The 24,959-nt window shown below is 36.9% G+C and overlaps 2 protein-coding genes across 3 annotated transcripts; one reads left to right on the top strand and one right to left on the bottom strand.

Moving 5' to 3' along the window:
- Positions 1 to 1,094: 1,094 nt before the first annotated feature.
- On the bottom strand, positions 1,095 to 22,907 carry LOC145785238 (uncharacterized). The gene is made up of 11 exons (XM_082596922.1): positions 22,028 to 22,907; positions 15,707 to 15,733; positions 14,954 to 15,007; positions 13,347 to 13,519; positions 12,682 to 12,825; positions 10,091 to 10,200; positions 9,710 to 9,866; positions 8,884 to 9,004; positions 8,072 to 8,214; positions 7,202 to 7,358; positions 1,095 to 1,565 (listed from the first exon to the last, which is right to left on the bottom strand). Exons 1-11 carry the CDS (start codon positions 22,905 to 22,907, stop codon positions 1,501 to 1,503), a joined length of 2,031 nt encoding a protein of 676 aa, XP_082453048.1. The 3' UTR covers positions 1,095 to 1,500.
- On the top strand, positions 4,503 to 6,573 carry LOC145785660 (monocarboxylate transporter 10-like). Of its 2 annotated transcripts, XM_082597345.1 has the most exons (2): positions 4,503 to 4,602; positions 4,675 to 6,573. In XM_082597345.1, exon 2 carries the CDS (start codon positions 4,803 to 4,805, stop codon positions 6,204 to 6,206), a length of 1,404 nt encoding a protein of 467 aa, XP_082453471.1. In that variant the 5' UTR covers positions 4,503 to 4,602; positions 4,675 to 4,802; the 3' UTR covers positions 6,207 to 6,573. The 2 variants fall into 2 exon arrangements, with proteins under 2 accessions (XP_082453471.1, XP_082453470.1); XM_082597344.1 differs by having other exon boundaries at positions 4,508 to 6,573.
- Positions 22,908 to 24,959: the final 2,052 nt, after the last annotated feature.

Genomic DNA, 24,959 nt, shown 5'->3' with positions numbered 1-24,959 from the left:
CGCAGTACAAGAACACAAAATAAAAAAATCACAAAAATCATTGAAGACGATGTTAGTTTGATCATAACATACATCCCATAGGGTTTAAATAGGCAAACCATTTTATTTGACTAATGTAGTTTAAGATATTTCTTTAATTTAAACGAGGTAGGTTCGAAAATTGCAGCAACATAAATTACACAACCTTATTGTGTAATATCAAGGGGTTCAAACGCCCAACCTGCGTTTACTAAACAGCAGCAGGATTTCTGCCAATCCAAGAGTAGATTGTGTGGCGAGCTTTAGTACAGAATAATCTTTATCAAAGTATTTTATTAAGATCTATAGGCTATCTACTGTAATTTGTCTCTTTACCTCACACCACGAGTGTAAGCTAAAGCCGGGGTTACAATATTATATGAATAAATTTCTTGTCAAATAAAGATACTGTAGCTTATTTATATTTTTAACAGCAAAATACTAAATTCAGTACAAAGTGACAGGGTTTGGTCAGCTTACAGTAGGCCTGCATACTGTAATGCTCTACCTGTGTACGTTTGTGGTTCAAAAAGTGTTTGATCTAATCATTTAGAGTCTTAGACCATGCCGATAAAAGAGTCAGTAGCTTATGCATTGTGATAAAAAATGAAACACAAGGATTGGATAAAATGTCTTGACAAACACAACCTACGATAAATATCATTGAAATAAATAACACACGATTTTGTCATTTACAAACGCGGTTAAAAAATAGGCTAAACACAAAATAGCCGAAAACTATTTTGTCAGCAACCAACACCTTAACTAAAAAAGTCACTCAAATCTAAAAAGCAATATACAGTATGACATATAACCTGTTCTGCATCAATGATTATGCGTGCGTCTTTTTACGGGAAAAGACTAGAACATCACACGCCCAGGGCGAAAGAGAAAATTGAATTGAGTCCTGTCTTTGCCATGAGTTACCAAGGGGGGTGGGGGGACTTATATACCAGTCCCAGGTATAACCTGTCCCCCCACCCCCCATGGTAACTCATGACAAAGACAGGACTCAATTCAATTTTCTCTTTCGCCCTGGGCGTGTGATGTTATAGTCGTTACCGTTTTTATGGGTACAGCATTCATCACAAAGTAGAAAACAAGTGCTTGATTGGCTTTTTTGTGGCAAGAAGCAGAATAGCCTCGCGCAATAAACAACAATAAACAACGTATCGCGTCGCGATACACCAGATACAAAACATTGCAAACTTCCAGACTCAAAACAATGCAACTACTCACAAAGCAATATTGTATAGCTTGTAAGATACGACTGTAATAGTAATACATTGTTTAAAAGTTACTGTAATCGCGTTCTTTCAACTTTTAGATGAGGTCTATCGAGGCTGAGACCGCGAACAAAATGGTTTGATGATTAGCAAATGAAATAAAGCATTTCTTGCAATAAGCCGTTTTAAGAATGAAATATCAAGACAACCCAGCAAGGAAGAACACGATTTTCTTTTCCAAAAGTAGCAGCCTTTTTCACCCAGGTCGCCTGGGAGGAAAAGGGGTTGAATCATCTTCCTTTAGCAATCCTTCGTATATACCTGCAAAAACAAAAGCCTTTGCTTGCTTCCGTTTACAAAATCACTGAACAATCAAACTCTCGGTAACGTTTCCATTCAGACTCTTGTTAGTTATGAATGTATGATATATCTGTAGTGTAACAAACACAAACCCCAACACCACCATAGGCGACATTATACAATAGCGCCTTAAGAAACAGATGCAAACTTTTAGTTAAAAATGAGAAAATATCCAAAGTTTTACAACTTTTTAATTTTGTACTGCCTTAAATGTTCACTTGAACAATTTGTAAAGTAGTCTACGGAATTTAGTAAAAAAGGAAAAAAATCAAATTTAAACCGAAAATCAATCGAAAAACAACCTTAAAAGCATTACCAACAATTAATTCAATACTGTGTTGAGCATTGGTTATGCGCACAATATTCATTGTTTGTGATAGGCTGTACAAGATCTTGTTGAACCATATTGATTAAACAAAAGAGACAAAATAGTAAATTGATCAGCCAATTGTTTCAAAAACAATTTCATCTTTTTACAAGTATAAAAACTTGTACCAGGTAGAGTGCGCAAAAAGTGACGTATAATTTGAAAGGTCGTCTTTTTATAGATGTTATATTAAGAAATGATATCTTTAAATAGCCGATGTCTTGCGCACTTTGATAAATTTATATCTCACGGAAAAAATACACAAGTAAAAGGATTAAAAAGTTTTAATTTCAATTGCGTTACTTTAATATTTAATGATCATATCATCATTTAGACTACATATGATTCTAGGCTAGAGATTGTTTGTACACTTTGACATATTGGTGGATTGCCGATATAATCTGCGTCAGTGTACCAGTTTCAACTGTTTTTGTCAAATCTATAAGTTAATTTTGTTGTTTGAGGTTACTGAGTTTCAAAATGCAATTTCAAGAGAGTTTTCTTGGGTTAGTTTTTGAAATCAGATTTTTATTTTTTATAGATACATATTTACTTTTATAGCTATAATTCTTTTCTTGACAACAAACTGAACTTGAAATGGTTTTATAAAGAATCCTTTGTTTACCAATATATAGCTGTATAAAAGTTTAAATATTTTTAATGAAAAATCGTATTTATTATGTTCTTCTTCTTCTTCTTCTTCGTTTGAACCTTCTTCGCCACTCCAAGGGTCGAGGGGCTCTGCCTTTTACCACCCTTGGGCAGTGGCGGCGACGCGGTCTAGATGTTTGGGCAGGTGTCGAGCAGCCATTCAATTGATTTGTCATCCAGTTCACGCAGACCACGCACACCATTTGGCGCATGGTAGATGGCGCAATTGCAAATGGTGTGGTCTACGGTTTGTTCCTCCTTGCCACACTCACAAATCGCGGATGGAGCCATCCCCCATTTGTGCATGTTCGAGCGGAATAGTCCGACGCCAGTACGCAGGCGGTTGGGCCGCACCCAGGCCTTCCTTGGCAAATGCATTCCGGTTGGGTGGTTGCTGGTGTCGGAGATGAAACTTTGGAGTCTTGAGGAGTTCTTCTTCCACTCCGAGCTCCATTGGTGGTCCGCCCAGGTAGCCGCACTGATGGATTGGTCTTCAGCAGTTTTCATCAGGAGTTGTGCGGCACGTACAAATGGGTGTCTCGATTTCAGTCGCTGAGGTTTCTCGTTCACAGACTCATAGAGACTTGAGTAGAGCAAGTGGTTGGGGTTCGTAGCGCGACGAGAAAGAGACAGGATAGCTTCTTCGCGACGAAGCTCAGCTGGTTGGATGCCTGCAAGGACAGGGAGATTTTCCGATGGTGTAGGTCGCAGGCATCCTGTCACGATACGCAAGGCGTCATTTATGGCAGTGTCGATTTGATGGCAGTGGGCACTGCGGCTCCAGACAGGTGCACAGTATTCTGCTGGAGCGTGAACTAGCGCGATGGTGGCAATGCGCAGGGTATCGACTCCGGCTCCCCAGCCTGAGCCGGCCAGACGCCTTAGCAAAGCTGTGCGTGTTGAGATCTTTTTGCGTAGTGACTCCAACTGTTGACGGTAAGTGAGCGACCTGTCCAGGACTACCCCTAGATATTTAGGGTTTGGGCAGAAGGGCAGGGTTTTTCCATCGGTGTTGATCTTGAGCTCACGCTTCGCTTCCCGGTTGTTTAAGTGGAAGGCTGTCGTCACTGTTTTGGTTTCGCTGAGCTTCAGTCTCCATCTCTGGAGGTATGCCGAAAGTGTCGACATGTCCTGGTTTAGAGTCTCTTCTAATGTATCCCATTGATTTGACAAGTGTAAAATGGCCAAATCATCGGCGTAGGCGTACTTTGCGGATACCGTGATTGGCAAGTCGTGGATGTAGATGTTAAACAGAAGGGGGGCCAGGACAGATCCCTGAGGGACGCCATTCTTAAGGCGTCGTAACCTGCTTGGTTTACCACTTCCGGTGGTGAGGATAAAGCTTCTATTGTAAACGAGCTCCATGATCATGCGGACCATGTGCCTGTCCGGGAGCAGACGGAGGAGTTTGCAGGTGAGGCCTTGGTGCCATACGGTGTCGTATGCGGCTGTGAGGTCAAGGAACACAGCACCAGCCTTCTTCTTTGCCTCAAAGCAGTCTTCGATGTCTTGAGTCATGAGAGTGACTTGGTCTACAGTAGATCTTCCACGTCGAAAACCAGCTTGTTCCCGGGGCAAGAGTGGGTCTATAATTGGTTCGACTCTAGTGTAGATAAGACGTTCGAAGATTTTAAAAGGGATACAGAGAAGAGATATAGGTCGATAGCTCTTCGGATCCTCTTGTGGCTTATGAGGCTTAGGGATCGCGACTACTTTGGCTCGTCTCAACTTATTTATTATGTTCAATTAAATTTAATGACTTCCGGCATTGGTTCATTGATCACAGAAAAGTTTATGGCAAACTATTACATCACAAAGCCTAATCAAAGGGAAAAAAATGTAAAAAAATTAATGTAAGTGACGCGTTAGAAAACGATATACGTAAGTAAATGTACTAGTAGTAAAAGTAGATAGGTACAATTAGTGCTGCATGGAAGTAATCAACAAACCACCAGAAAATCAAGCAAATCTAAGAAAATAGTAAGCAAGAAAAACATATAATGGAGACGTCATCACAAAGTCAACAGCCCATTGATGGTTTTTATTCTATAGATTTAGACACCAAGAAAGAAATTGACCAAAATGAACAAACAGAAATAATCGAGCACGAAGATGAGCCCCCTGATGGTGGATGGGGCTGGGTGGTAACATTCTCTGCATTTTATATAAACACTGTCATAATGGGAACTCATAATTGCTTTGGTATTTTGTACTATAACTTAGTCATAGAATTCAAACAATCTCTGTCAAAAACTGCTTGGGTAGGTTCCATTGCATTTGGATGTATATTAATATTTGCCCCACTCAGTGCATGTTTGTCTAACAGATTTGGCTGCCGAAGGATATCTTTCTTAGGAATTGCTATTGCAGCTGGTAGCTTATTTCTATCTTCTTATGCCACGTCAATCACAATGTTATATTTTACGTATGGGTTTGGATACGGTATTGGAACAAGTTTATGTTACATGCAAGGAGCAGTAATGGTTGCCCGATACTTCACAACAAAACGAGCTCTTGCAAGTGGTATGGGTTTGGCAGGAAGTACCCTTGGAGCTTTGATTATGGCTCCTTTTTACAATCTTATGATGCATACTCTGGGTTGGAAAGTCGCTCTTCAAGTAATTGCAGGACTGACAACAACATGCTTGTTTGGCGCTGCAACTTATAGACCTTTACGAAAGCCCGGAACCTCAACTCATGAAGAGCGAGTCAAATCTTCTCCAGCCAGAAAATTTGTTCTTGACCTATCGCTATGGAAAAACAAAGCTTTTGTAGTATGGGCCATTGCAGTAGGTTTGTGTAAGATCGGTTACCTAGTTCCTTGGGTACATATGGTAAAATTTGCCACTGGTGAGCCTGTCAGTCAAAAACCTATATTTGGGACACGACTTCTTCAGTACATGGGAGTAGCTGCAACTGTGAGTCGATTGCTTGTAGGAAAACTCGCAGATTCTCCTCATATCAACAGATTACTTCTTTCTCAATTTAGTGCATGCATGATGGGCGTTGTTAATATCGTTCAAGCACACACAATGTCATATACAGGATTGATAATGTACTCTGTATTGCTTGGATTACTTGATGGTGGAGTAGAAATTCTTCTCCCTGTTATGACTTTAGATCTTGTAGGAGCAGAACACTTATCTATTGCATGGGGCTCCATACTTGCTGTAATTTCTATCAGCTCCATGGGACCACCAGTGGCAGGAGCTATTTGGGACAGCACGGGAAAATACACTTGGGCATTTTATTTTGCTGGTATTCCTATGATAGCATCCGCTTTTGTGTTATTCTTGATTCCTTTGTGGGCACGCAACCAAGAACAGAATCCATCTCAGAGCATTATATCCATAAACCCTTCCCATATAGAAATAATGGGAGAAAATTCAACGCCAGCATTATGCTCTCGAGCTTTCGAAGCGATGCATCGACTGTGCAAAAGAGAAAAAGCAACAGAGTGCAAAGGAATGTTGCTTAAAACGTTAAATTCAGAACCAGTAAAAGACTCAGGAGTCCCAGCAGATACTTCTTCTGGCAACAACAAACCATTTACTCTACCAGGAATCTACAGCGAAGTCAGCTAACATGGCAATGCACTGAACAAGCCAAGACGGTCAGCTCGAAGCAGCAACAGCACATCAAAACAACATGCAGCTGCATATACATGAAGCTGTAGTTTGTAATATTGTGGCAGTGGTAGATGATTTTAAAATGAAGCAGAGTGTTACCAAAACCAAGCGCCATTTGTTTTTATTGATACATAGAAGCCTATTTTTACTTTCACAAAATTGACAAATAAGAATTTACACATCGAAGATAAAAGCTACCCTGGGTTTCTAGCCAAAGCAACCATCATCATAAGTAGGCTGAACTGAGAAAAAAATACGAAGAGCCTTTACTGAACGAGAAAAGTAGTATTATTGTTAATGAATAATACGTTTATGTTTGGGATATTTCGTTTCATGGTGTGCTTGCAAAAAGTCCAGTTTAGCGCTTAAGATTTTGGTATCCGTTAGTGCTGCTGATCTTAGTTTTGGAATATATTTTATATCATATATCGCAGTTGAGGGCAATTAAAGGTAAGCTCTTTAAACTCCAGTTTTAGACTTGAGCGAAAGTGCTTGTTTGAACCAGTTTAAACAAACAAAATACACGCGTCAAAATAAAAATTGCTGAGTGTACAAACTTCACCTAAATTTCTTATCGATGATCAGAATGCAAGTAAAGAAAGATTACTATATAAGGAAATAACTTCGTATAGGTTATCTCACTGTTCAAGACGAAGCTTTGTAAGTAATAAAATTAACGTTTATGATTTGGTGAAGTCAGTTTTGTTGGTAAACTTATTTAAACAGAACCACCTGTAATTACCCATAAAAAGAAATTGACATGCTTTCCAGATAAAAGAATCAAATGTGTGAATGCAGAAATTTGTAAATTTTTCAAATATGAAGTAACTTTTTTATAGGGTAAATCTTCCTGAATAGGTAAAAAAATATTGATAAGTTGTATAAAAGTTACATTTAAACCATGACTGTTGTGTTGGATATTTGTATGAAGTTATGCTGATTGCACTAACCAATTTCTTTCCAGATCCAATCTGTAAAAATGCTCATCTTTGTGTAGATGCCAGGTAGATGTCGCGCTCCACATTTACGCCCCCAGCTTACGATTCCAGCCAAATTCCAAACCCCTCTTTCAGAATCAAAACATGACAGGGGGCCACCGGAATCTCCCTATAAAGTACCGTACCGCATTAGTTGCTGAGGGTCCATTTGACAAAGTTTATAAAAACCCACTCACAGTTGATTCATGTTATGGATTAAAACTGATTCGAAACCAGAAATAAAAAAATTATTCTTTAGAAATTTTACTAAAAGATTATTGGGTACAAATAGGTTACCTTTTTTTTACTCCAATGCTACGTAACCTATTTTCACACAGCACGTCTATTCACTTTTAAAATATAGTGGCACTTTTCTACCAAAATTTTAATCCTTGTATTCGCAAATTTATGGGCAATATCAAAATGTTTATGATTATTTTACTGGGATACTTGTGCTATAATCAGAGATATTGTATTTGTGCTTGTTTTAACGAGTGCAATCACCAATCTGATTCAACCTAAAACTGTGTACTGGTAAGGTAAAAATAGCTAAACTTTAAAATATAACAAGAAGAATTAAAAAATGGGTGTTGCGGTCACAGTTTCGTGCGCACATTTAGCAATGACTCACAGAACTCAGTTTACGAACACCCATAGCCTGTATTTTTTTACGAAAGTATACACGGAAGTTTAATTCAGAATGTGTTTTCTGTTTATGAAGAGATGTGTGAAACCTTTATCAGAAAAAAATTCCATTTCATGAAAGTATCAAGTTGGAATAAAATTAAAAGCAACAGATGATTTGTTGAAGCTTTGAAGACAAATTACTTTCTTTCAGCTTACATAACAAGCGTCTTGAACACCTTCTGGTTTTCCTGCGCAGTACATTCTTTCTGTCACCGTATTGGTAGAGTGAAACCAATTGTTACATGTTTTAGTTGATAATATATCCACCTGGGCTTGATGAAGTACATCAGGCGGATCCACTGTTAAGTAAAAAAAACATGTTTCAAAATGCTTAAGACGATCAATGAAATATGTTTCGAGAAGCTAAAAACGTGTAAAGAATTCTGTCTTTCTGTCTACTCGACAAATTTCAACTTTTGATCTAAGTTTGAGGTATTTCCGATGTTTGGTCGTACATTTTTGTTTTGGAATACAATAAACATTCCAAATTGTGAAACATCACTACCGCCTGTGAGCTAACATGGTTTTCAAAACCAAATTTGACTTTTGCTGAGTTGCGAAGATGACGTGTGGTGAACGGGAGAAGGAAAACCTGCATTTGCTGCATGCTGGCAAAGTGTAGTTGGAGTTTTGTATACCGCATTACGGTAAACTCCTGCTTAAAATACAACATATTACTTGTGAAGACCAAATTTAAAGTATGCGGTTAGCCACGTAACTGACATTCTGTGCTTATCTGAGCCATAAAGATTAATTGAGAAATAAGTACAGAGTTTAACCTTTCGTTCTGGTGCTCTTTCGTTTCTGGATTGTGAAAAATGATGACTTGGTTAATCAACACTTTACGGTTACGAAGTTAAGCTTGGATTGTTTGTTTATAACTATCAAGTGATACAAAAGCTTCAACGGTCTACCAGCAAATTTTTATTTTTGACATTTCAAAGTTGACAAACAAAAAAATAACTTACTACCGAGGATGACTACCCCCCATCCACTGACGTAGCATGGGGTTTCAACTGGGTAAACGTAGCCCTGTGGTGGGAGGCAAATCGGCTGAATGAATTCCGAAAACTCCAACTCCGCATTTAGCTGAAGGAAAGCCATCAAAGGTTACAAAAAAAAAATTAGTTGATTGCAGAAGTATGTTTTGCTCTAGTTTAGTCGAAGTTAAAACCGTGTTTATTTATAAAGGCGTCAGTCCTTCTGAAAAAATGTCGAATTTTAAATAAGTATTTTTTCTTGATTTTTGCTTGTTTACCCTTTGCAGTTTATGTTTATTTGCGAAAAAACGCGATTACATTTTCATGCTCTGAATCGTGCGCACCGACCCGATTTATTTGCTTTTGTGTGCAAATCAGTAAACAATCTTCATCACTCAAAGTTGCCTTCACTAATTTCATAACTTCACGATATACAACGGATTTGACAGTTTAGAGTTTTTAAAATTTATCAGGCCCATATGGCAAGTAGTGAAATAAAAGAATAAATATATATTCAAATTTGTAATAAAATTGTGTTTTTTTTGTTTTTTTTTCCGTTAAAAAATATTGTAATAGTTTATTTGATAAAACCATGACAAATTTTCCAGAGATGAAATTATCAACTGCAACAGTTTAAGGTTACAAAGCAACACATACAAAGTAAAGAATGAAAAAAAGTCTTTTGATCTTCCCTTTTTAACAGTCGTGGATCATCGTCGACAAACGGGCTAATCGATTCAAAGTCTAGTAGAATAGAAACCGTTTTGTACGTTTGAAAAAAAGTAACCACAAAAAATTGCGTGTTTGTTCTAACCTTTAAAATAATGAAGTCGTAATCAAAAGGGTGATGCCGGTTGGTCATGTATTTGTCATGAATGATCGCATCGTCGATTTTTCTTGTTTGGGCAGGGAGATGGTGTCGCTGTGACATCTTGGTCATGCCCATATAAAGCACAAACTGGTTTAACTCTCTGCAATTAGATATTACAATGTCAGTTAAAACTTGTAATTTTTCCTTTTGCAATGCAGCTATGAACAAGTGTTAGAGGAAATACAAAAGAAAAAGCCTTTACTACTATTAGCCTATCACCGATATTGTTAGCTTTTATGCTAAGCTATTTTCAGTAGCCTACTAGTAATCATTCATTGTTATTAATGTGCACTCAATACATGGTAGAAAGTACATAAAACTTACCCAGAACCATACAGCACTGTCCTGAAGCAATGTGCCGCTGAGAGAACCCACCGCGTGGTAAGAATTGATCCACCGCACATGGAACTGTAATTTGTTCTCAAGACAACCACCTGGAAAAGTAAGCATCATTTGTGCATCAAGTAACGTAACTAGAAAGAAGTTTTGCAGAGAAAAACGACTGTAGCTGTTGGGTAAGGTAAACGTCATTCAACGTGAATTAAAGTCGTAATAAATGTTATAATAGGCGAGATATTTTTGGGGGCAAAATTGAATTTTTAAGGGAAGATTTCCCCCCTTCGTGTCTACGTCCCTGGTGTAAAAGTATTGTACAAGATGGATGGTAAAAGGCAGAAAGGCATAATATGGTGACAAAGGCATGCTAGGATTTGAAAATAGCAGAAAGTTGCTTGGAAAGAAAATAATCGTGCCGGCATTGGAGGTATGAATAAAAAATGACGTCCATGTTTGGTAAGGAGAGCGATATTGTTTTGCTTTATAAATATACAATATAATTTGGTTTTAACGCCACTCCACTTTAATTGCATTTGTTGCAAAGTTCTGTTTTTAAACTAGCGGTGCAGTACAATTTGATTGCAGCCTAGTGACTTCGGCTATAGTGAAATTTTGCTGTGGCGGCCCTGTTTGAAAGGTGCCTTCAGGTGTCACTAAAGGCAAACCCTATTAAACTATCTTGAACTATGACAAGGTCAGAATTTACACCACAAACATCAGGCGAAAATTGGTTTTGCTAAAAAATTTGAAGTAAAAAGGTACTGCAGATTACGTATATGCGTATAATCTGTTTTGAAACAGACAAAATAGTGTTCTCTGGACATAAAAACGTGTTTCCGTTGTAAAAAAAAGTTGAGATCATAATGTTTTTCTTTCTAAGTTAGACCACATTTATAATCTGTCAGTTCTAAATGGAAAAGGTAGATCCAAGCCTTCACTACTGCTGTCATGTAAAACTAATGTTGGAGTGAATAATACAAAATTGTTGAATAGAATTACGTTTTTTTAGATGTTTAAGCATAACCATTCCTAAAATGCAACATGAAGGCTCAATGCAGGAGTTTGTTCTCTGCGTTTTGCAAGTTAGTTTGAGTTTGTCAAGTTGAAATAAAGCTTGAAAATTTGCAGCATGGTTTTAAAATTAATGGATTTGGTCGAAGTAGTATAACCCGTCATTGAAGGATTGTCTATGCTACACGAAAGTGATTTTATTCTAGGTTACAAAACCATTAACATGTTTTGGTGTGCATCGATAGTACCAAACTTCAAGAAAAGAGTCCACCAAAAACATCCTGCAAAGATGGGAGCCTGTATATGGTTGTCAAAACAAGACTCGAAGTAATGGGGAAACACTTTAACTAAAAAACATTTGAATTTTTCAAGTTTGGTTAAGTTAAAATGTTTGTTTATCGTAACGAAGGTTCTTCATTCACCAATGACGCATCACAGTCAACATATTAAATGTAAACACTCCGGATTTAAATTATATAACAGTCAGATTGAAGAATCCAAATTATAATTTCTGTGCTGAAAGTTTCCGATTATCAGACGGAGAAAAATTCCGTTTTAATGTTTTTGGAACACAAAAGCCACGCCAAGATAACGTCTTTGCTCGTACGAACTTTATAACTTTTAAACTTTTAAAACATCGTTATCAGATGCAGTTTCAACATTAATCTCGTGAAAAAAACAAGACGATTCATTAAAAGGATGATGATTGAGTGGATAAGTTATGCAATCAGCAAGCTTATCAAAAATAACTTCGATTTGTTTAGTGGGAGCATGAGAACGAATCAGGTTTGTTTATTGCTCATAATTTTATGCGCTGATGATAAAAACTGAGTAGGCAAAATCCGCACATGAAAATGAAAATATTAAGCTAGGTCGGTAGTTTCATTGCACGTTGTAGTGCAGGACTGAGGTCTTCTTCTTTTATTGTCGCACTTGATTCCAAGCATTGACTGCCTCTTGCATGAAAAGTTTCCAAGATTCTATGTTGTTTGCTGTGTGTATTAGATGTATGTTGGTGTTGGTTTTGTCGGTTTGTTGGTTTAACCCCTTTGAACCGATAGGACATTTTTATCCCATAGCACATTTTGTCATATATAACATATTTTAAAAAGTGAAACCTTAGATTAAGGGTCTGGCATGAATTCGCACTCTTTTTCAGCAATTTTATCGTTGATTTTGTTCTTGATTCGATTCATAATAATGTGTAGTAGAATTTTTGTAATATGTGACGTCAAGCTGATTGTGCGGTGGTTTTCACACTTCTTTGTTCCTTGAGATAATGAGGATGATGAGACTGAAGCTGCTATTTAAGAATGCAGACATCTCTTTACAGTAGAACTACATATCGTCAAGTCATCCATTATACTGTATGTCTCCTATAGTATTAAAAGCTATTTTGGCAAGTAATAGATTTTTCCAATGCTATGTTATAAAATGAATAAGTTCAGTTGAAAAAATTAGGCCTTTACCAGTTTAAAATTTGAGCAAAAATGGACGACATTGCAACAAAACTCACTTTAGTCTCACCAGAGTGCAATTGAAAAGTGACAGCAAAAAGTCCAACTTACCTGCCAAGGTATCTTTGCAACTGAAACGTTCTCGCCACCAACTACTCTGGGGTGACGAATCAAGATGGATTCATCTGGGACCTTTAGAAAGTGTTCGCTCATTTCCCACCACAGACTTGTGTTAATGTAAGCTGAAAGGTTTTCCTTGAATAACAAGAAATATTCGTTTTATCACGATAGATTTTACTTGAGGCCGATACCCTCCAATTGAAACTATAGGCTGCTGTCTAAGTAATGGTACTTGGTTGCAGAATTTGTAGCAACCTTTTAGTCTGGCAAATTGATTGTTTTTCTACATAGTTGAACAAATGTGAAGACTCAATTTCCTTCCATTGTCTGTAGCTGAGAAAAAAAAAGGCTAAAAATCGGTTTTTATTGAAACTATTGGCAGAGTTATAAAAGCGTTTGATCGACGTTTGAAAGATTATAGTATATCGGTTCTATGTTTGAACACATAATGTTGGCGCTTAGCTTTATGTCTTGGCCAGACACATAATTATATCTTAAACGGTGGGCGCAAAGTTTGACTCTCACCTTCTTCTTATCTCTAGGACATAACGTAAAGCAAATCAAAAATCAAATAAAACCCTATCTTTGAACTGAAACATCCATATCAACAACTTAAAAAAAATGACAAAGAACAACATGAATTAACAAACTCAAACCTTGTTTACAAATTCCAACATGTTTGCAGTAGGATCTTCCATAAATCCTTCTTCAAGTAATCTACCACTGTTGTGAAAACTTTCATTGAATTGGTAGGAAGGATGTTGATCTTCTTCGTCGTAAGAACGTCCCAACGAGAGTATATAAGATGGGTAAATGCCACAACGCAATGCTGCAGAATAGATGATATCAATTACAGTACATTTAAGTTCATGTATTTTCAAACATTTTTGACCTTGGCCAAATGAGTGGAAAGAATTTGATTAATGACAAATGATACCTTTTCTGTGCTACAAATTTTCATGAGCAGGTAGCTGAAGCGTCTTTAATACATATCAGGGGAGTATTTTAATCTCTTTTTCATACCTTCATGACATTTTACCTTGCACATAACAACTGTAAATTTTGCACTGACAAATATGCCCATAATTGTGTCTTAGTATCTTGTACTCATGTACTTGAGGTGAACTGTACCAATGCGATCACTGAGGTACTTTTAACAACTGAACAAATCGGCTAGGACAATGAAAAACAATTCTTTGTGTTTATTCAACGTTGAAAGGCGTCAAATCTATTTTGATGATGCATAAAAAGTTCCACCTGAGCTGCCTTTAGTATAAATGTAAACACAATTAATTTCTTGAAATTTTTTGGGAGCTTTTCGCAGAAGTCAAGGTTTGCAAGTGTATTTGGCCTGAGTCTATAATTCTTATCTCGCCCAACCTTTCTTGACGAATTCCCCAGAACTCTCCAACCAAACGCTTAACAAGAACTGGAAAAAAATTTAAAAAACATGTTGCTTCAATACATTATCTCGTTTTAAATCTGTTCTTTTGCAGTGACTCATGTAAGACAACCGACTTTCTTTCAACGTTATTCGTAGTTATTTTGATACAAATACCGTGATTGTGTGCAAAGAAATGTAATCACTAGTTTTCCCGTGAAGGACTTCGGTTAAATCTCGGATTTAATTCAGCCTTGATTTTTGAGCCTTTATTTATCAATACGCCTTATCAGCTTTTAAACAAAGCTTTGTTTACGTTCTTAAGATGCCAAGAAACATTGACTCAAACGTTCAGGAGCAAAAACTTGGTCTCAGCTAATATTTTGTATCTCAACTTTTCCATCTCTCCCAAAACAGTTTCTTGATTACTTGACTGCTTTGCTCATTTAAATAGTAAACTGTTGTGACATCTCCATGGGTTTCAAAAATAATGTAGTATTGAATCACAACCTTAAAAGCCAATAGCTTATTTATTAAAAACCACGTGTCTATTTCTAGTCAAAGTGAAAGTTACACTGAAGAATACGTAGCCGGTTGACCTGTCTGATCAATATTGAAGCAAGTAAACTTCTGAAACTAATCATGACTGCCTTCCCAAGAAATATATTTTTCTAATTTATTCAATTTTCTGTATGCACAGTATGTAGACATCATTGTCTTATATTTCGCTAAAATCATAGCAAGTGACTGAATTTAAGAAATATAAAATTTTAAATATTTTGAAAACTAGTAGACCCATGTAGACCTAAACCAAATTTAAAAACTGGATTGTCAAAATGAAGATTATTGTCAGAAAAGTTTTTCTCGAACATTCATTCTTACTCTGGTTTGTGATGAATGGTTGGGCAGTAGGTTGTTCAGTTGATGACGTCACGTCTAAATAATAAAGGCCAAGTGAATAAAAAATTGAGTACCGAAGCAAAAACTGTTACCTGCTTAACTTTTTTTAACATCTCAATTTTATGGAAAAAAAAAGTACATATAGGATAAAAAATAAAAATTGCCAACGAAATGCGTTTGCATACTCATTACTCATACTTGTCGAAATCCAAGTTTCAAAATTGAAACTGAAATAAACTTTAAAGTTTTTATCGTTTAACACGTCAAAAGAACTGTAAGGTAATATTAATCTTTCTGAAAATCGAGGTTAATCATCTCATTGCTTAGACAAAAATCCAAAGTTGGAATGTTTTAGACAAAAGTGAGTGAGAGGATAAGGAAGCCAATCTTTCTTTCCCTATTCAAACATGTTATTTCCAGACAAAAAAATCAGTCACTTTTTACATTGATTCAACGTCTGCAGACTGCAGACAAAATGCGAATGATTTGCTGTCTGGGTTTAGAGTTTTTCTAAACACAGTACCGCGTCTTATCGCTGGGTACCGAGCCGACGTCTTTTCAAAAGGCCAGCAGGTGCACCCACCACTCGCCTAAGCAGCACGCCCTCGCCATTGTGAGACGACACACGCAGTTCGATGCAGGCGATCGACACAACCCGGATTGTAAATGTGTCAATCAGATGATTCATGTCGGGAATACACATTAAGTTAAATCAAATAGAAAAAAGGTGCTTACTGAAGTTTGCTGATTTTCCATGAACAACTGAAACAAAATAAAATCAGAATTAAAAGCAGAAATAAACACTTGACGTGGAAAGGATTGTAGTCTTGATTGGTATGAATGTGGTATGATGAAATAACGTGAGGAAATGTTCTAACTGCAACAGGCCTATAAGTAAGCATAAAAAATAATCGTAAGTTTACACTTCGCAACCAATCTTACGGTAACAACAAAAATGAATCTTCTTGCATTCATGTCGGTTGTATATAAATAAAACTCAAACTATAAAGATTCTGATAAAGATAAAGATTCTATAAAATAAAGATTCTATAAGATAAAGATTCTATAAGTGCATCCCAGTGGATCATCAGTTGAATTATAGGAAAATTTGATGAAAAGTTTAGGAACGAAGCTTTGTTTTGAAATATAAAGATTCTATTTGAATAAGGATCTTCTAATGATCCTCCTTTTAGGTGAAACAGGCTGTCAAGGGTTTAGTTAGATAGTAATAACTATATTTGATTTAAGTAAAACTCATTAATTATCCGTTGAATCTGTGTGGTTGTATCAACCTGAGACAATAAAAGAATTTACAGATTTGTGCTTTTGTTTTAATAAATTACTTGTCAAGGCTGCATGTCCATAGGTGGAGTTGAAGTAAAGAACATTCGATCAGAAAATGGATTTAGTTTTGATATCTTGAATGATCAAGTGGCTTAAACACGTGGGCTATCGGTTACCCGCAGAATGTCGTATTTTTCCACTAACAACATGGTTTTGCAGAAATTTGCTTGTGCAAGCAGAAAATAAACGGATATCATGAAACCTTCCATCAAAACTACAACTTACAAAATGTGGTTATGCTCCTTATATGATGCCTTGCGGTTTTAAAAGTAGTGCTTAATATTGATAAAACTCTTTGAAGTCAGAAGTACTGCATAGGGCGTTGTCTAAAGCTACCTGCAGCAAAATTTTCGATAATGCGCTTTGCAATGAAAACGTCCAAGCAGATTTTCGCGCTGTGGCCATAATTTATAAGCCAGTCTTTTGATATAAAAACCTAAGATTATTCACCGAAAGAGTCTTGTCAATTTTATACACGTATAAAAATAACACACATGCAAGTTTTTCATCATGGCCCCATCAGTAAAGTTATCTGTCAGAACTTGTCGGTGGTACCTCAAGGTTCAAAACAGCAGTAATAATTGTAATTAGCAATATTACTGCTAAAATGGCATATAAAGAAACATAATTTGTTTTGCCATCAAGCATGGATTTAGCAATGCCTTATTTCGAGAATAAAGGATCGTTTTCTTTCACAATCTCTCCTTTAGCTTTTATGCCAAAACCATCATTATCAAACGCAGGGGATAATCATCTCTATGTCTCAAGGATAACCACAATGGATGAAACAAGAAAACTTGAGAAATGCAATTTTCATGGATAATTGGCACACTATGGGCAAGAATGCTAAAGACGTTGCGCGGCCAAGGATGGAATCAAGTTTATTTCTAAGGTAGCGGGTCATGACCTGTGAGTTACAACTTGAAGTTGAGTTGTGACTCACTTCAACTTGTCATCAAGGATTTGTTGATTAAAGCTTTGGTAGAGAGTTTGCTTTGTTGAACCATAGAGAAATAAAACATAGTAACTTTAGCGGGTTTAGCATACTTTATTTCACACAAATATAACATAATTAAAATAAAAAATATATAAATATTATTTTAATTATGTTATATTTTGTGTGAAATAAAGTATGCTAAACCCGCTAAAGTTATTATGTTTTATTTCTCTATGATTTGTTGATTGTAAATAAAAAATCTTTGCTCCTCTTGAAGGATTGTACAATATGACTGTGGCCAACGTACAGACAGTAGATGCTATAGGCTACGACAGATGCTTTGCGACATAGATATATTTGCTATATGACAGATGTCAGAACAACATAAAAAAATCAAAAAAGAACTTTGTTTTGCCTTCACTGATTAAAAAAGCTTTTAATCGTGTGGGTAGCATTCAGAAAGTAGATTGCGCTTGTATCTATTGACTGCAGGGCTGACTGAAATCTTCATATAATCTAATTGATGATCAACAAAATATACAAAAAAAATTCTCAAAGGGGAGCTAAACTGGCACGACAAGTGATGCAGAGTGTCGAGCTAGCCGAGGACAACAAGCTAATTGACTTCCATACAAAATTTAACCGTTTCGTTCTGGAGTTTTAAAAATGTGACGAGTTATGTAAAATGACGACTTAACCGATAGCGTATACGGCAAGTTCTATTTTATTACCTGACTGTTGAAGTTTGCTAGAGTGCGTGTGAGTGGAACTAATGTAATTATTGCACACTTTTTCCAAGCGGTGGTTTTATCACCCAATGTCTCAACATCACGTTATTCAAATGCACCTGAAGTCCAAGAAAGAACATTTCTTGTGTTTGACAGTCGGACTGACAATTTGCTTTATATGTGCCGTTAAAAAATACAAAGAATTGTATTGTAACCAGTAAAGTTTAGACATAAAACTTCAACAAACTTTCAAATAAAATTATTTAAGTGTTAGAATTATGTGAGTTGAATTGAATTAATCAAGGATTGAGGCTATTGCTTGTAATTATAGCTCAGGAAAGTATGAACAATCTACATCTACTCTATAAATTTTGGCAAATATTACTCATATTATTATGTAACTGATATTTACAGAACCTTATTACCATATTGGATTAGGTAGCAGCCAAGATGCTGACTTATCGACAGCCAATGTTTAATAGTTGGGATACTTTCGAGATTTTTACAGATAAAAGTCGTTTATTTACCAACTTCGACTAATATGCCTCGGGTGTTAACTTCGCTTTACAGCAATCAAGATACGACCGTTCGCTATTGCTTCTGTCTTTGTAAACGTGCTCAACACTAGGACAAAGCAATAGAATGGGATTACCTTTGGGCTTGAGACCAAAGACTTTAAACCAAGTTGTATTTTCTGCGTGATTAAAGTCGTATCTTTAAACTTTTTGCCAATTGTTATGACTTTCAAATTCCCTTTTTTTGTAATTTTAAAGTATTCAACAAAATAATCTCTATTTGCACTCTGGTAAACTGTAGCCCACGTTTACAAAGGAATTTCCTGTGTGGTGTGAACAAGCATGTCATTATTGTAGCGTAGTGTGCAAATATCGCTGTCATTGAGCTTCCATGACGAATTAATGAGTGTGCATTTTCACCAACTAAGTTCATCAAACATGAATACATTATAACTACGCCTACGATTTTCTTTACTTAAAGTAAAAGGGGTCCCATACTTGATTGCAAGTGTCGGGGATGAGTAGATAAGGTTCTCATTGTAGCCTATTACAGCTTCGACACCAAGGACAGTAGGGTGGCCAGTTTCCTTCTCCAGGCCGTGTTTCATTCAGCAGTTATGCCCACTCAGTTTATTACACTCTAGGTTTGGAGTTCTCAAACTTTTTGGGCTGTGCCCCACTTGGCGTCACCTGTAAAACTTTGTGCCTCCCTTTTCTTGTTTAAGTTATAAATCAAAGTTAAACTACATAATATTTCACATGTTTTGGATTTTAAATCAAAGTTGTTTTCTATTTTCTATCATACATTGTTCCGGTGTAACGGTCCAGGAGTTACTGCGGTCTGAAAGTTACCGTAACTTCTGGACCGCGTATACGCGGTCTGAAAGTTACTGCCAGTCCAGAAGTTACTAAAACAGGGTTTTCAGATTTGACGCCTGCAGCAGATTTGTATAAATGATTTCAACATTGGAAACATGTTGAACTTGAAGACTTGTCCACCATTGCATCTTAACAGCATGATTTACAGCAGAAACGTAATTGGAAATGAAGCGAAAATAAGATGAAAGTTAAAAGATGAGTTTTGTACCAGAAATTTTTGCTGTATTGGAATGAAATTTGAATTTGTAACCTAACAATTTACGTAGGCTATCATTTTAACCTGATTTGTTTTTATTATACCATTTGAAGTCGTGTCCGTGCCTTACGTGCGTTGGCAAATAAATTTGCATGGGGAGGTGATTGACTAGATGACCACTTAGCCTATAGTCTTTTGCTGTCATCCTGATTGTGCTATAATGCAAGCTACGATTCACAATGTAGGCTAGTAGCCTATTATGAGTGTTTTATTGACTCATTGTAGGCTACAGTATAATTCGCCTATAGTGACACCTGAAGGGACCGCGGAAAAAGTGTCACCATAACCGAAGTGTCACTATAGCCGAATTCTACTCAACTGTTGCGTATGCAAACGGGACTTTGCAACAGGTGTCACTATAGGCGAAGTGTCACTATAGCCAAAGTCACTATAGGCGAATTCTACTGTATATGGTTCTGTTGAAACAAATAATTTAACTGATCATCGCTCCAAACATTTCAAAGTTTAAATCGTGGCTATACGTGAATCGGTGGCATTTAATAAGCTACAGGCCTTAATATATCGTGCAAAGTTTGCATTTGAAGGCTGACTTGTTAGCCGCTGGTCTTGAGTTGTAGTTGACGAACATAGTCTTTGACTAAATTTTATGTAGGCCTATTTCATGAAAGTTAAAACCAAAGTTTTCATGTGAATGAAGCACTAAGCCTATTTTTGGTCTGGTTTTTCATAACTACCGTTTTGAAGAAATATAAAGTAACTTAGGCTACATGTAGGCCAACGGGTAGTCAAAACGCCATCAACCTTCAGTGAGTAGGCTATCACAGTCTCACACGCGGGAAGGCTTTAGCTTTTACGAAAGTGTTGAACACTTTGAGATTCCAATGAATTTCTGTTGGACTCCCATCGAAAACACGTGGCACGAAACTTAAAGTCTAGAATTATGGTTTCGTGGTGAGAATGTTTATCCTTGGGATTCATCTTTCGCACACTTGCAGAGGGTTTAATCTACTGACCAAGTGAAGTTTCAGTCCATTTACAAGTTTTCCCAAAAGAATTTCAAAAAAGCACACCCACTTACAATAGCAGTAACTTTTGGACTGCTTCTGCGGCGTTGCAGTCTGGAAGTTACTGCCAGTCCAAAAGTTACCAGCGGTGCCCGGCGTTTTCGCAATCGATAGAAAAGCGAAAATTGTTTCAACTAAGTGTAATGAATTCCTTGCTCTCAAACTAATGCAAGCTTTTCAATCAACATTACAAAATACTTATAATTATTAATCTGACCTTTTGAGAGGTTAAAAATTTATTTACTTTTCAAAACAAAATTAAATAAAATTTAAATGAAATATTTGGCAACTCTTGTAACTTTTGGCATGCAGTAACTCTTGGACTGCTACACCGGCGGGTCAATTGCCTTCTAGATTATAATTGTGATTAATTTGTAAACGTTGAATTTGCGTTGTTTTTGTGTTCTGCGTGACGTGGCTTGCCTGACTGACTGCCTGGCTGCCTGGGCATTTCACAACTGATTGTCGCTTTTTGCCGCGTGCCGGGAGCCGTTGCTTCTGGACACCATTTGCCTTTGTATTGGGTTCAGTATTTGGTAAAGCAAGCTAGAGGAATGTGTGATTTCGGATTTAAGTTAAATCGTTAAGAATTATAGGTTTGTACAAAATTTCAGCTTTTATCCCAAACTCACTAAATCAAGTCATACGCAACAAATAAAAATACAAGAAATGATTGCAAGCATGTTGAGGCAGGAAGAGGAGGAATAGTAGGAAAGCATTGAGCCCCTACTCTTGTAACCATACATAAATCTAAATATTAAGAGGAGCACAATCTACTTTTTCTCGCAAAAAAGAGATGGAGAAGTAGCTGCTTTTTCGAAGCCAGCAGCTTAATTTGTGGCGTAGTTGAAGACAACGCTGTGCGCACATCGCATGTCATATTCACAGTTAAGTTTGTCTCGAGCTTGTGTCTTCCCACTTGCGAGTGCAGAAAAGCAACTTTCACACAAAAAACGTAATAGACAACCATTTTTACCAAACAATGGACTAAACAACAACCGCAAGAGCAGGCGATGGAAAAAAATATTCAAAACTGGGTCACATTTACGTCAATACTCGTAACGCAAGGTAAGGTATGTTACCCAGATTTTTGTTTACCCTTTGTACAATATAGTACTACACTAGTGCAACAGCCTACCACCTTCGCCCCCCTTAGGAGAAACTTCGCGCCTCTCACTTAAAGAACCTGTTATATAGATGGAAGTTTGTTTTTGATTAACCTGTAGCACTAAGAGAATAAAACATCTTGTAAAAGAAGTTTGAATCAATGACCTTGCTGGTGATGACATGATTTATCGGGAGGCCAGTAATATTACAAACAAATCAGAAAAGGAGTTAAAATAAAGCATAGTAGATGCATAGTATTTCTTACCGAAGTAAACCAGAAAGCCAACAGCCCCCAACGAAATGAATGCAAAAACTAATATCGCGGCCAACAATCCTTTGTTTTGGTGACAACACCATCGCACACTTTTGTCTTCATCCTCCACCAAATTTTCTGTTTGACTGCATTCAACCACCCTGCTGTCATAATCACTGTCTGTCCTTATAACTGTATTGTGGTTGTCGATATTGTGGGAAGGGATTTCAACAGCTGTCGTGGCAATATTATTTTCAACGCAAGTAACACCTTGAACACGAGAAGGATTGGTTGAAGATTTAGGGAGTGCCTGAAGTACCATCCAAGGTTCTTTTCTACAAGAATTAATTGGATCATTATAACCGCCGTTAGAATAAATAGGCAAGCTTATTGAAGTTTGAAGCTTTTTGTGCTGCAATTGCGGTGGATGCGATGAAGACAATTCGTGATTTGGCAGGTGGTATTGACATTTACAACTACAACTTTGGAATGGATTTCTGCTACCAATTGAAGAAGTTCTTTCGAAACAAAAATTACTCAAATCAATAGCGGAATCAGAACGAGACGATCCGTTATAAAATGATGCATTTTCCTCAAAATTTTGAAAATCTCCTCCTTCGTCAATTCCATCATCTTGGTAATTATTCGGAACATACAAAACCCTTGTTGGAGCTTCTTCAACCGCTGTGCATTTTTGGTCAAAAAATATAGACGATTGATGGAACAAGCTGGTAAGAGCAAGAGGTCGGAACCCTGAATCAGATGAAGAAGAAGTTCTAGTATCTGACAAAGCGGTGGTTTTGCATTCATCTACATTCTCTTTCGCGGCGCTTTGATCAACAGTAATTTTCTCATGATGAGTATTTTCAAGTCCTTCTTGGAGTTCTAGCATACTGAGATACAAACCTGGGTAAGAATTTCTCACCCAGGTTTTCTAGGATCAGTAGACTAAGTTATTTCCAACATTGCGAGCGGTAATTAATCACCTGTCACAATACGGTGCACGGTCGTTTGGTCGACAGACATTTGGTCGACAGGACGTTTGGTCGACAGGACGTTTGGTCGACAGGACGTTAGGTCGACAGAACGATTCATTTTTGGGTTAGGGTTAGGGTTAGAGTCAGGGTTAGATTAGGGTTATGGTTAGTTAACTAACCCTAACCCTAAAATAAATCGTTCTGTCGACCTAACGTCCTGTCGACCAAACGTCCTGTCGACCAAATGTCTGTCGACCAAACGTCCTGTCGACCAAATGACCGGGTACCCACAATACACTTCACACTCTATGAAACAAAATGCAAAGATATATTTAAAACACAAAAATATGTTATGTTTAATTGGCCGACTGATTTAAAGCTTTCTCAGTAACTGCACAGTTTATTTTTGAAAAGTAAGGGAGACCGGGGCAAGTTGTGCAACGGGGCAAGTTGTGCAAGTCCCCGTTTGAAAGGAAATAAATAGCGTAATGAATCTTTAACGCCATTATTATATTTTACTTATAATGCCTTTGAAGCACGTGAATCGCAGTTATCAGTTTTTTGGGCAGGTTAGGCTTGATCAACGATATAAGATGTTTAGGTCTTAAGATCTAAATTTGGATGCAAACGAAATTTTGATTTTTTGGATGCACAATAGAACTAGTCACACTTTAGCAGCAGGGGTCAGTAGACATGTGATGTAGTTGTATTTTCGCAGGTAAAATTTTTTTGTACATTTGTTAGTTTTCTTGAAATTTTTTGTTCTTTAAAAAAGTGTGAATGGGGCAAGTTGTGCAATTGATAACGGGGCAAGTTGTGCAACTGTAATATGGTCGTAATATGTTGCTCAACTTGCCCCTGGCACTAATGTTGCTCAACTTACCCCATGGTGCTACACAGCTTGCCCACCATGGTGTTGCACAACTTGCCCCGGAAAATAATCCGGGGCAAGTTGCGCAATCGTTACTTAAACTTGAATACAGTGCAAAATAATAAATAAAACCAACCAGTTTTTGTCTTAAAACTTGGCTTATTAGCATGTTTTTGAAATGCAATACTTGAGTATTCGAAAAAGTTAGTAAAAAAAAAAAAATATAGATTTAAAAAAAAAAAGCTCAATTTGCCCCGGTCTCCCCTACACAACTGAATCCATTTGTACAGTGCAATTTGCACAGGCAGCTTTTAACATGTTTGAACACGATCTTAGATAATATATTAGCCTAACAGCTACCTTCTTTAAATTAGCAAAACAAAATTGCAGCGGTGTAATTGCAGACAGCAAGTAGGATAAAATCAATATGATCGTTTTGAAAAAAAAAATCCAAAAATCCACTCCACTAATTCCTGCGTTAATTTGTGATGAGATGGGAGCCCTTACTGTAACAATATAAGCATACATGCATCCGTCCTTTATTTGCTATGTAGGTAATAGTGCAAGTTGGTCTAGTAGATCTGATTGAAGTCTGAATGATTGTTCATTTTTCTTATAGGCCTACTCAAAACAAGCTAACTTTAAAAATCTTCTGGAGCTTGCTTCGTATGATGTTTCAAAAATAGGTTGTTTCAAACTAGTTTGTCAGTTACGTAGGAAGCCATCACTGTGAAACATCAATTGTTGCTAATCTCGTCTCAGCAAATAGGCCCCGATTTTTAAGCGCGCACTTCGGGACCTGACGATTTTGGGATTATTAAGCGGATGGGCCTATTGAGCGAGGGACGATTTTCCGCGACTCCCATACATTCATTGATTTGGGACAAAGCGATCATGCTTTTATACAGTATATACAAATGTAATTTTTTTAAATTGGTGTTTTTTCTTTGAAGTAACTGTCTTACGTCCAGACAACACAACTTCATCAACTTTCGAGTATATTTATAGGCTACATTTATTTTTACTTTATTGCGCTTTCATGGCTTTTCAGTGTCCACTAACTGAAAAACTTCCACACTTCATTAAAGCTTCAGTT

This window comes from Aplidium turbinatum, chromosome 16 (genome assembly GCF_918807975.1).
Source record: "Aplidium turbinatum chromosome 16, kaAplTurb1.1, whole genome shotgun sequence".
NCBI lineage: Eukaryota > Metazoa > Chordata > Ascidiacea > Aplousobranchia > Polyclinidae > Aplidium > Aplidium turbinatum.
This window is presented reverse-complemented; position numbering and strand designations above follow the sequence as displayed.